This window comes from Lynx rufus, unplaced genomic scaffold (genome assembly GCF_022079265.1).
Source record: "Lynx rufus isolate CCGP_SWC_20201006 ecotype Redwood Valley unplaced genomic scaffold, mLynRuf1.p SCAF_2, whole genome shotgun sequence".
In the NCBI taxonomy this organism is placed as follows: domain Eukaryota; kingdom Metazoa; phylum Chordata; class Mammalia; order Carnivora; family Felidae; genus Lynx; species Lynx rufus.
In genome coordinates, this window is record NW_025814834.1 from 34,407,381 (window position 1) to 34,420,480 (window position 13,100).

General features: G+C 37.5%; 1 protein-coding gene across 3 annotated transcripts in view; it reads left to right on the top strand.

Moving 5' to 3' along the window:
- Window positions 1–5,584, top strand: part of TRAK2 (trafficking kinesin protein 2) — a 69,905-nt gene extending 64,321 nt beyond the window's left edge. For all 3 annotated transcript variants that reach the window (XM_047082684.1, XM_047082682.1, XM_047082683.1), the window contains 2 exons: window positions 90–195; window positions 3,807–5,584. In XM_047082684.1, coding sequence (XP_046938640.1) covers window positions 90–195; window positions 3,807–4,485 — 785 coding nt within the window. In that variant the 3' untranslated portion in view covers window positions 4,486–5,584. The remainder of the gene's footprint in view (window positions 1–89; window positions 196–3,806) is intronic.
- Window positions 5,585–13,100: the final 7,516 nt, after the last annotated feature.

The window sequence follows — 13,100 nt, forward strand, 5'->3', positions numbered from 1 at the left end:
TAATGCTATATTATTAATAGTGATGAACGTCTTACATTATTAACCTAGTCTTTCAATTTTTTTTGATTCCACAAAAATCTCTACTTCAGTTGCAACTTCAAACCCAGGAAAGTGTCTGTCATGCACAAACTCGACATTCACCTTCACTACCTGTAGGATATTGCATCCTTCTGATATCACTCAGGTTACCCCCAGGTAAGGGGTCTGGGCAATTTGAGGCCTAAAATTTCTTTCCTTTTGAAAACTTTGTTTTCATGAATTTACCTTTAAAATTACTTTCATGTAAATCTCAGATTTTTAATTAATGTTCTATGATCATTTGTCTTTAGGATATTTTCACATTGTATCTTCTCCTTTGATCATTGTAACTCTTCAAAGTGGCAGGGCAAGTGAGTATGTATTGTGTAAGTGAAAAACTGAGACAGAGAAAGTCTAGGTAACTGGTCCAAGTCAGAGAGGTAGCAAATGACCCAACTGCAGCCCAGAGTAAGCCAAGCTCTAAGATTTGAGGGACTAGTCCTCAGCACAAGACTCCCCTCACTTCTGACACCACTTGCAAGTTCACAGGGTTCCCAGAACCATTCTCGGGTTTCATAATTTGCTAGAAGGACTCACAGAACTTTCTGAAAACATGATGCCCATGGCTGCTATTTATTACTGGGAATGGATATAGGTTAAAATTAGCCAAAAGAAGAGATATAATAGGTCAGAGTCTGGGAGGGTTCCACATGAAAAGTTTCCCTTGTCCTTAGGATTTATTACTTTCCTAGCATTGATGTGTGATAGTACGTGCAGAATATTGCCAACTAGGGAAGCTTACCCAAGCCTCAGTGTCCAAATTTTTTATTGAGGCTTTAGTGCATAGTCTATTGGTTGATTGATTGATTACCCATTGATTGATTACCCATTGAGCTCACTTCCAGATCCAGTGACCTAAAGTCCCCACCTTAAACCACATGGTTGTTCTCTCTGGCATGGCTAGTCCCCTCCCTAAAACTATTGGGTGTGGCCAGGCTCACCCCAAGATCTAGTGTGGCCAGCTTTCATCCTGAGCAAAGACACTTCTATCAGACATGGCATAGATTACTTTCCAGAAGCTTGAGGGCAAAGGCCAGAACCCTTTGGGCAAGGCCAAATTATTTACTACACAGGCTAGAACATGAATATTCTAACACATAATTGAGGGATCTTATTCAGCCATATTGCTGCTATTTCTGGCCCACCAATTCCCAAAAGAATTGAAGGTACTTTTCAAAGGTATAGAGAACACTGCAGGGATAATGTTAACTAGAAGTAGAGGAGAAAAATGAAGCAAAGAGGAATCAAAGGTAAGGATATAAAATGGATAGAATAAAATTAGTATACAAGTTGTAACATAAAGTCTTATATACTTGCTAGTGTGAACCATGTATCTGAGTCTTAACTTTCTAGCTGCCATTGTAGAGGGAAATAAGATTATGATTTACAAGGTATGTAAGAGCAAATCAATTGTTTCGCAAAGCATTTGGCTTTCATCCAATAAAGACCTCAGTATAAGTCTGTAATGAACAGGCATATGTGCAATTTTTCTACTTTGTTCTTATAGTCAACAAGATAACAAGTTTATAGAATTGGTTCCTGGGAAGACTCTCAATACAAGTTGATACCATCATATGAAGTGTACAGTTTGGGAAAGGACTGGCAGTTCTACAGTAAAGTAGGGACAGGGAGGTGGAAAACTAGGAATAATCTGTAGATGGCATCGTATTAGAGATTCTTAGTTGGACTTGTTTAATCAAGAAGCCAAATATGTTTTTAGTTTATTTCTTTTATACTAGTTGGTACTTTAGAAAGTTCATTAATAAATTATGAATTTTAATAATTTTGTTCATAATCATTAGAATTTTGTTACCTTGATATACTGAGTATTTTATGTTAAGTGAAAGTTTGTCTATTAAATACTGGTAATATTGGCTTAAGGGAGGAAAATTGTCTACAGAAGTCGCTTCTCCATTCTATCACCATTTCCTCGAGTACATGATTTCTTAGTTTTTTTCTTCCTTTCTAACAAAACATAAAATAAGAAAGTTTCTAATAGTTGTTAAAGCTTTTAATTATTTTTATTTTCCAAGAAACATATGTTCTAAGTCAAGGTTAAGAAACATTTGTTCCATGGGTATCCTTATACTACTTTTGTTTGGAATTAACATTCTTGAAAATGGACATTTAAAAAAATGTTTTTTTTTAATGTTTATTTATTTTTGAGAGAGAGAGCCAGAGCATGAGCAGGGGAAGGGCAGAGAGGGAGGGGGACACATAATCTGAAGCAGGCCCCAGGCTCCAAGCTGTTAGCACAAAGCCCAACACGGGCTAGAACTCATGAACCGTGAGATCATGACTTGAGCTTAAGTCGGACGCTTAACCGACTAAGCCACCCAGGCGCCCCAAAAATGGAAGTTTAATCATTTCAACTTTTATTAGTTTTTAGTAATATAAAATTGAAAGATTAAAAGGAAATAAATTTCTCTTTAGAAGAGCGTCTTAGGTTTAATATAAAAGATTGTATTTTCTAAAAGGTTAGAGAATTATTTACTTATGGATTGTTGTCTCTGGTGTCTTTCACTTTATAGAATGGATATAGTAGTAAAAATTTCTGAAATTTACTTCCTTTAATATTTTAAAGTTTTTTTGCTTTCAATTTTATTTTATTTATTTTATTTTCAGCTCCACAGGTGAATTCTATGAAATATTTTTTAAATATAATTTATTGTCTATTTATTTATTTTTTAAATATCATTTATTGTCAGTTAGCTAACATACACATGAAAAGATGCTCATCAGGGAAATACAAATCAAAACCACGTTGAGATACCACCTCACGTTGGTTAGAGTGGCTAAAATTAACAACTCAGGAAACAACAGATGCTGGTGAGGATGTGGAGAAACAGGAACCCTCTTGCACTGCTGGTGGGAATGCAAAATGGTGCAGCTGCTCTGGAAAATAGTGTGGAGGTTCCTCAAAAAATTAAAAATAGAATCACCCTACGACCCAGCAATAGCACAACTAGGAATTTATCCAAAGGATACAGGAGTGCTGATTCATAAGGGCACATGTACCCCAATGTTTATAACAGTGCTTTCAACAATAGGCAAATTATGGAAAGAGCCCAAATGTTCATCAACCAATGAATGACTAATATTTTAATTTCTTTTATTTCTTTTTTTTAAAACTTTTTTTAAATGTTTATTTATTTGAGAGAGAGAGAGAGAGAGAGAGAGAGAAAGTGAGTAGGGGAGGAGCAGAGAGAGAGGGTGACACAGAATCCGAAGCAAGCTCCAGGCTCTGAGCTGTCAGCACAGAGCCTGACGCAGGGCTCAGACTCACGAACCGTGAGATCATGACCTGAGCCAAGTCAGACACTTAACTGACTGAGCCACCCAGGTGCCCCTAATTTCTTTTATTTCTATCATAAAATTTAGTCATATTCCCAAAAATATATATTTTGAATTAAAATTTAAGAATAAAGTTAGAGTACAGTAAACTTTTTCATAACCTATGAAAAGAAGTATGTTTCATTGTTACAAATTACAAATAATTAACCAGTCATTGAAGTAACATCAAAAGTCTTATTACTCTTCAGATCTTTCCACAGAGTTTTTGTTATTGATACATTGCCTGTGCCTCTATATTTACTGTGGATAACTAATGTGATTACTTTAAATGCTGTTTAGAAATTACTTTTATTTTTAAACCTCTTTTTTCTTTCTTTCTTTCTTTCTTTCTTTCTTTCTTTCTTTCTTTCTTTCTTTCTTTTTTCTTTTCTAAGTTCTGGGTTCCCTTCATTATCCTGTGGAAGTACTGGTAGCAGTTCATCAAACACAGCGGTGAATTCTCCTGCTATGTCCTATAGACTCAGCATTGGTGAATCTATTACCAACAGACGAGATTCTACTATAACATTCAGCAGCACCATGAGCTTGGCCAAACTTCTACAGGAACGAGGCATTTCTGCTAAAGTGTATCACAGCCCAATTTCAGAGAACGCCGTCTTCCAGCCTGTCCCCAAATCCCTGGCTATTCCTTCCACACCACCAAATTCACCATCTCACTCACCCTGCCCTTCTCCTTTACCCTTTGAGCCTCGAGTGCATCTCTCTGAAAATTTTTTGGCCTCCCGACCAGCTGAAACATTCCTCCAGGAGATGTATGGTTTGAGACCTTCCCGGAACCCTCCTGATGTTGGCCAGTTGAAGATGAACTTAGTGGACAGGCTGAAGAGACTGGGGATAGCCAGAGTAATCAAAACCCCTAATGCACAGGAAAATGGAAGAAGCCGAGAGGCAGAAATTGGTCTTCAAAGACCAGACTCTGCTATTTATTTAAATTCAGGTAGCAATTTATTGAGTGGACTGAGGAGGAATCAGAGTCTTCCAGTCATGATGGGTAGCTTTGGCACGCCTGTATGCACATCCTCGCCAAAAATGGATGTCCTGAAGGAAGACTGAAGTTCAGCAATTAACTGATCTCTTAAACAAATTAGCACATGAAGGATAGATTTGCACTGATACATGTAGTCTGGTCTGACTGAGAGATAAGGAATGTTGCAGATGGATTGTGAATGTGGAAAGGGGAAGTGGAAGAATGGAAACAGAATTGAGATGAGCCCCTAATGAATGAGGTCTAATAAATTGCAAGTATAGATGAATGAGTCATGAGTGTTTGGAGGCAGAAAAGGAAGAAAGGTTTAATATACTCCTTCAGTTGAATGTTCCTATCTTGAAAATAAAAAGTGACTAGACAATAAATTCAGTAATACCGAAATATGCCAGAGATACTAAACTTGCTAGAACATTTATTCCTAGTAAACAAAAGCAGGAAGAACCCAGGTTAGGAGATGGGAAGAAAAAGGGAGAAGCCTTGACCATTGCCTATAAAAAGCTATACTGCAGGGTTGCTGAGGTAAGCCCTGTCTGTTACTGAGACAAGGAAGATGCTTTTATGTTTTACCCTGTTAATGTCTGGATAAATTACATATCCATCAAATGGTATGTACACAGCGTTAGCAAGAAAGGAATTTTATCTTTTTCATAAAATCAGAATAGTGGAGACTCTCTTTTTGCTTTCTGTTTTCAAGCCTTTGAGCCACTGGGAGCCCAAACCACCCAAATTCCTTTTGTATTTGTGATTAATAAAAATTCATTTTTAAATTTGTATTTTTATACAACACCTCCCAAAAAACAACATGAATTGGGGGATAATGATGTCCTTTAAGAAGGAAAATATGGGTAAGTTGGAACCAAGGAAACTTGTTTTCAAAATATTTTATTTAGATAAGTACAGTGGCCAAGAAATATGAACATAATTACATGGCTTTCAAATTTCCTTGGAGACTGGAAGGGGTTAAACCAGAAGTGCAATCAATAGGAATTAGGGAATGTTGTGTATTTATGTCTGTACGTTTTTTTGTAAGTAAAGTTAGTTGCAACTAAACTTTTTCCAAAGTGCTATGCATATTTTTCATTAAAGATGACATGTATTTGCACAAAATTTCTCAGGCATATTAAATTATTATAAGCTGAAGTAAAACCCAGGTGCTTGCTTTGAGATTGTGGTTTTTTTTAATTGTAAAATTAAAATACATCGTCTTTTTCTTGGTATCTGTAGAATTAGAGAATGAACTTTTTAATGGGGAAGTCAAAGTTTTTGCTTTTTTTCTGGGAATCTTTTTTTTTTTTTTTTTTTTTGTACAGATTCTATGAAATGGCAAAGTGAAACTCGGGAATTCGGTTTCAGCATTCATCAGTGTGACACAAGGCTGTGAATTGGGAAGAAACAGATCTGTTTTACAAACTGTCGCTAATCAAGGCCTATTCCTCATCATGATATGGCTTTCTCTAGGCAGTACAGTTCAGAAAAAAAAAAAAACCATTATATGAAAGGCATGATAGAGAAGAGATGAGGGTGGAGGCTAATTATTTTGTTATTAAAAATGGGAGGCATATTACGTGATCTTTTTGGTGGTTAATTTGCAAATGTTTTGCTCCTTACTTCTGACTTAACCGGAAGGCAGTTTTGTGAAGCATTCTTTTTTTTTTTTTTTTTTTTTTTTTTTTTTTATGAAGTTTATTGACAAATTGGTTTCCATACAACACCCAGTGCTCATCCCAAAAGGTGCCCTCCTCAATACCCATCACCCACCCGCCCCTCCCTCCCACCCCCCATCAACCCTCAGTTTGTTCTCAGTTTTTAACAGTCTCTTATGTGTGAAGCATTCTTGATGAGAGTCTTGCTCTGATTCCCATCCATACACCTATTCTCATGCCTGCAGAGGATCCTTACTTTCTCCTCTTGTGGTGCCTCTCCTACATAAAGAGCTGTGTGTTCAAAAGGGTAGAAAAACCCACATGTGTGCATGGTAAGAATGTGTGAGTTTACCATGCTTTTTAGAAGCTTAATAAAACTTTTCTAAATTTCTTAAAAACAAAAAGTGAAAGTGCCCTTTCCGCCTTCTCTCCCCTTTTGTTAGTCATGCTGACATCAGCAGACCTTACATTAACATGTTCAGAAAGGATTCTAGCAGGTCTCCCATAAGTGAACATAAGTGTCCCTGAATGTGGTAGGCATTAACCAGAAGAATTCCATGTTTAAAGATGTGTAAATTTCCAGAATATTCCAATTCACTTCTAAAAAATAGTATTTGAGTTCTACTTCATAAAATAACTCTGGGGTGCTTATTTTAGCAAATTCTTAAAGCTTTTTATTTATTCTCTAAGAAAATAATCTTGCTGTTACCAGTTTCCAAGAAACATCGGGAAATGGGCAAATGTACAGCCAGAGAGTAGTACAAAGTTATGAAATTATCAGATTTATGTATACTATATAAATAGCTGTAAACTAAGCTAGATTTTGGAGTGTTCTGTATAATTAGTATACTTTTTTAATAACTGATGCTAAAATGATCATTTTGGAGGCAGGGTGAGGGCATATTCACAGCCAAATAAGCACATCTAATTGAAGTTTCAGTTTTTGAAAACTAGATTGATGTTACTGTTTCACCAGAAACATAATGATTTGTATACTGGCACATGCTTGTCTCTAAAAATGAATGTTTTGAAATTGGGTTTTACTGTTTTTAAAGATTCCATCTAAAATCATTTTTGGTACAGCCTGAGAATCTCTATTCTAACAAAAGTGTGCAAATTATAGGAAGAAGACCTGGAGCCTTGTAGTAAGTTTCTCCTCACTTTATCTGTTACACTTGAGTACTGTTCACATTTTAGTTTTTCTATATCAACTGTGTATGTACTTTTATGCCAATATAAGAAACTCCAATCTTTTTTTTCTCCTTTAGGAAGATTCTCAGTGATTATACCTCAGGTATTTCTAAGTATCCTACTCTCTATAGGAGGGATACCTTCGTGGGCTCAGAATGAAAAGTTTCCCTGAATTATGATGATCTCAAATCTTATGTAATAGCCTTAGGCGTTGGTCTTAGGGAGAACTTCATGACCATCGTTAAAGTAGCTGTTGGTTTTTTTTTAAGTTTTATACTCTGTGTTCTTGATTTGACATGAATGAACGGACTTTGGCAAAGGGAGGAAATAAGAGGCAGCTCACAACAAGAGCCTATTCTCTATAAAAGGTGTATTTTGTACAGTATTCATTCAAAGTCTGCTATTTTTTTGTTGTTGTTGTTGACCGTTCTGATACTTGGTTACTAATATTGACTTTTGACATCTGGAACTAGAGCTCTCAAGTGTTTAATGGCCCACCCCTTTGATGTCAGATCCCACAGGCCTGCAGTCCCAAGTGCAACACCACAGTGTCTACAGCTGAGTGGTTGCATTGTGGAGCACAGCTGCCCAGGAGTGGTGTTGGAAGTGCCCTCTGGGGCAGCCAGGGAAATTCTATTGTTTGATATCTAGGGCTTGACTTTGTCAAACAGCTCTTTGTGCACCTACCTTTGCTTTGTCAAATGTAAATCAAATAATAAACATGAATATCTTCTTAAATTTTTGTCTTTTGGTGTTCTTGTCCCAGTGCTCTTCACAGATTATCCTGCATTGAGGCTTTCCTTTCCATTATGTTGGTTTTGGTACAGAAGACAACCTCTGTTTGCCAAAGCAATACAAGACAAACCAATTATAAGTCATATGTAGTAAACAGGTCTTATTATATTTTCTGAGATATGTTTAAAAAGAATAAAGGGAGTGTTATATATGCCATATTGTTTCCTTAGCAAAGTAACAGCAACAAAACATCATTGCAGATCTTTAATTTGAAAAAGACCAAAGCAATTCTTTTCCTATAGTCCACAATTTACTGTTGATACTCTTAGCTATTTAGAAACTGTTTCCAGCAGACAGTCTCTCCTTTGCTGTCCTGCCTGCGCTCCCTTGTGGTGTATTCAGTTAACTTCTTTCTCTTTTGTTCTGCCTTGGGTGAATGCTTTCACTGCCCATGCCCCTGGCCCCACCCAATTGTAGCACCCCATATTTGGTGAGCCTCTGCTGGCCCAGGACTCTTACTGGATTCCTTAGGAATTTCTTGGGACTTTCCCTCCTCAGTGGACCAATTCTAGTACCCCTTGGGAAACTGACAACCTCCTCTGGCAGAGGTTACTCCTCAGTGAGGATCAGAAGACCCACGGGGAGCCCACTGGACTGTCCTTGCCCAAAAGAGTGATGGATTTTCCCTCTTGTCCTTCATAAGGACCCTTCCCTCCCTCTCCTTTCTCTTTTTAGCCCTTTGGTCGTCTAACCCTAGTACTCCTCAGACAAATGAAGATATCTGGCCAGGGCAACTCCCTGGTATGGTCTAAAGGTGTGAGGATGAACAAGTCAGGCTGCTGGTGCCTGTGAGGGCAATGGACCCCTTTCTTCTCCCCCAACTCTGTCTCTTCTTAGGTCTCTATTCCCAACTTGCTTATTTTGAAATTCCCCCCTCCCTTTTTTGTTCCCACAGATCCAGCTGCCATCTTGATCTATAGCAAAACATATTCCTGTGCATCTGAATGGTGAGTCCTTCCCTCTCCTTTTTTCTGACCCTAACTGGCCACCACATGTCCAGCTTTCTCTGTTACAGGGACACCCCAGCAGGGATTGCTGTTGCCACTTGCTGCAACCCTCTCCTTGGTGGAACACCCCAGTAGAGTCGCTTGCCCCATTTAAGGTCCAGTCCTTTTTCAGGTCATTGGGATGCCCTAACTGAAATCGTGACCACGAATTGGAGCTCCATTCCCTGTGGTGGAGCACCCCTTTGGGAATCAACAGTCAGTCTTTTTGACTGTGAGACAAACCCCCCTCTATCCCTTTGGACTCACCCTTGGGCTATTTTCTTAAGAACTGGAATAAATTTGACACCCAAATCCTGAGAAAAATGTCTCATCTTTTTTGATGTAATATTTCCTGGCCTTAATAAAAACTCCCAGATCAAAAGGTATGACCCGTTCATGGAATCCTTTCATATAATACTATTTTCCAGCTTGACCTCTTTTGCTGGAACTCCTCCAAATGGCCAAAAGTCCCACGTATTCAAGACTTCATGGCATTGTCCCCAAATCCCAATCTCTTCAATAACTGTAGAATGTGTCTTGCTTGGTTTCATGGCCATCTGACCCTGTGGAAGGCTATCAAACCTGATACTTTGAGGTATGCTAAGTTAAATGATAAGTTGAATTGAATTCATTGGACATCTAAGTCTTTTCCAAATAAGGTAGAATACTAAAGCAATTGTTATTAAATATAGGTTTATCTGCTTTTGATTTCTTCTTACAGAGAAACTAAAGATACTTGGGTCTGTTGGAAAACATGTTTTGTTTCTTACTGAAAGTTCTGTGGGGGCACCTGAGTGACTCAGTTGGTTAAGCATCCAACTCTTCAACTCAGATCATGATCTCAAGGTTCATGAGTTTGAGCCCCACATTGGGCTCTGCACTGGTGGCATGGAACCTGCTTAGGATTCTCTCTCTCTCTCTCTCTCTCTCTCTCTCTCTCTCTGTCTCTCTCTTTCTCTCTGACTCCTCCCCCATGCTTGCTGTCTATCTCTCTCTCTCAAAATAAATAAAAATAAACTTTTAAAAAAGATTGTACTATGAAAAATGCATGTTCCTAAAAATCATGAAATATATTTATAAATTTGCCAGTCTAAAGAATTCTAATGTAATAGTTCACAACTGGTTACTATTTAGTTTTCACTGGAGACTAAAGTTCTAAGAGTTAGAATTCTGCTGTATGTAATTAAGACTGATGGAAATGATAAGGAAAGCAACTCTGTGTAGGAAAGTAGGAGACATGTAAGAAAGGTATAAGGAATGAGAACACGTTTTTGTTTAGGGGAAAAAGAAGGTAATTTTGTCCTAAAATGAGACTACTTGTTTGGAGAGAAAAGACTTAGGACAAAAATCTGAATGCAAAAAAGTTGTAGAGGATCTGTGAAGTCAAAGCTCTAGAAAAGAATTTTATGTGCGGTCAGGACAAACTAAGGTTGAAATGAATGGGTTTTAAAAGTACACTGGTAGGCGATTAAAATTCTCCTTTTCTGTTAGAAGACAAAGTTTCCTCAGATTGTTGGTCTGCTCTTGATAAGAAAATGAAACAAAGTTGTTTTTTTCTTTTCTTTAGCTGCCCAGAAAACCAAAGTTTTTATGTTGTATCTTTATCAGTTCTTTAATGATCTATAATTCTGTTTGGTATGTACTTTAAAACTTTCTAAGGGTTTTAATAAACTTCCCATAGGTTTAAGTTGTAAATGAAGTGGGTTTATTTTGTTTTTGTTTTTTACTAATTAGGGTTGTTTATTTGGTATGCTAAGTTACTTGGGAAGCACTGTCAAATAAATGATGTTAAGCCTTAGGTTGTATTGTATGGGTAAATGCTATAACTATCTTAGAAACTACATAAAATCCCTAAAGTTTTAATATGTTCTGTCATAAGGTCATTACTTGAAGTATTGAAATGTTCTGTGCCACAGAAATAACTGGATTTCCGTGTCAGTTGCATTATAATGAACTCTCAGATCTTTAACCATGTCCATTTCTAAGGTTTTGTGGTTTTTTTTGTCATTTATAGTTATTGTTCTGATGCTCTTGTGAAATGAGTTTTTTCTGTAAAGAAATTCATGAAAAGGACTTTTTCAGGGGACAAGTACAGGTATTTGATATCTTTAAGATTGTAAAACTGAACTGGGTAAGAATTTCCAGAACTAACAAAAAAAGCTGCATCCAAATAACTAGAATTAATAACATGGGACTGAACAAATTATGGAAGATTATAGTTTTTGTGATTTTTGTTTGAAGCATTGCTAGTTCTCTAATGTTTGCTCTTCCAGATTGAGAAAGTTTTCTCTTAAAATATCTATGACTTACAGAAATGTGATAAAATAGTCCTTTAAGGACAAATTGAAACATTTAACTCTTCTCCCTACCTGAACCCTCTGAAATTCAGAAACTCTCGGTGAGTATTCTTTGTTCCATAGCAATTATAATTAGTTGCATAAGTTCAATGAGAATCTATTCTCCTTGCAACAAGACACCATTGGAAACACTGGTTATATTACCAAGGCTTTCACTGGAATGTCATATTTGCAAGAGACATGCATAGACTCAGATATAACCAGACTGCTATAAGGAATTAAGGTTGACTTTATGAAGCCAGTAGAGTCCCATGGGAATGTTGGCCTGATACCTTGCTTCCAGAGTTCTCAGCAGCCTTATCAGGTAAGTAAGGAACATCACTTCCTGGCAGAGGCAGGAGCCTCAGGATATTTTGGGGATCTCAAGAAGGGGAATTTGCCCAAATCTACAGGTATTGCAGGCATGTCTGATGGCAAGTATTTGGCTTGGCTTCTGGCTTCAAGAGTGTATTAAAAGTTCAAATCAGCAAAACTAAAAGGCAACCAATAGAATGGGAGAAGATATTTGCAAACAACATAACAGATAAAGGGTGAGTATCTAAAATCTATAAAGAACTTATCAAACTCAACACCCCCCAAAAAAAATAATCCAGTGAAGGAATGGGTAAAAGACATGAATAGACACTTCTCCAAGGAAGACATCAGATGGCCAACTGACACATGAAAAAATGCTCAACGTCACTCCTCATCAGGGAAATACAAATCAAAACCACAATGAGATACTACCTCACACCTGTCAGAATGGCTAACATTAACAACTCGGGCCACAACAGATGTTGGTGAGGATAAGGAGAAAGAGGATCCCTTTTGCATTGTTGGGGGGAAGGCAAGCTGGTGCAGCCCCTCTGGAAAATGGTATGGACGTTCCTCAAAAAACTAAAACTTGAACTACCCTACGACCCAGCAATTGCACTACTAGGTATTTATCCAAGGGATACAGGTATGCTGTTTCAAAGGGGCACATGCACCCCAATGTTTATAGCAGCACTATCAACAATAGCCAAAATATGGAAAGAGCCCAAATGTCCATCAATGGATGAATGGATAAAGAAGTGGTATATATATATACACAATGGAGTATTACTCGGCAATCAAAAAGAATGAAATCTTGCCATTTGCAACTACGTGGATGGAATTGGAGGGTATTATGCTAAGCAAAATTAGTCAGAGAATGACAAATATATGACTTAACTCATATGAGGACTTTAAGACACAGAACAGATGAACATAAGGAAAGGGAAGCAAAAATAATATAAAAACAGGGAGGGGGACAAAACAAGAGACTCTTAAATATGGACAACAAACAGAGGGTTACTGGAGGGGTTGTGGGAGGGGGGATAGGCTAAATGGGTAAGGGACATTAAGGAATCTACTCCTGAAATTGTTGCATTATATGCTAAGTTGGATGTAAATTTAAAAAATAAATTTTGAAAAGTAGTGGGAAAAAAAGTGCATTAAAAGTTCAATCTCAAGATTCCTTATGAAAAGTTCCAGCAGGGGCACTTGGGTGGCTCAGTTGGTTAAGCAACCAACTCTTGATTCCAGCTCAGGTCTTGATCTCATGGTTCGTGAGATCAAAACCCCACGTCCAGCTCTGTGCTGGCAGCACAGAGCCTGCTTGGGATTCTCTCTCTCTGTCTCTCTCTACCCTTACCCTGCTGACGTGTATGCTCTCTGTCTCTCTAAATAAATAAACATTTTTTTTAAA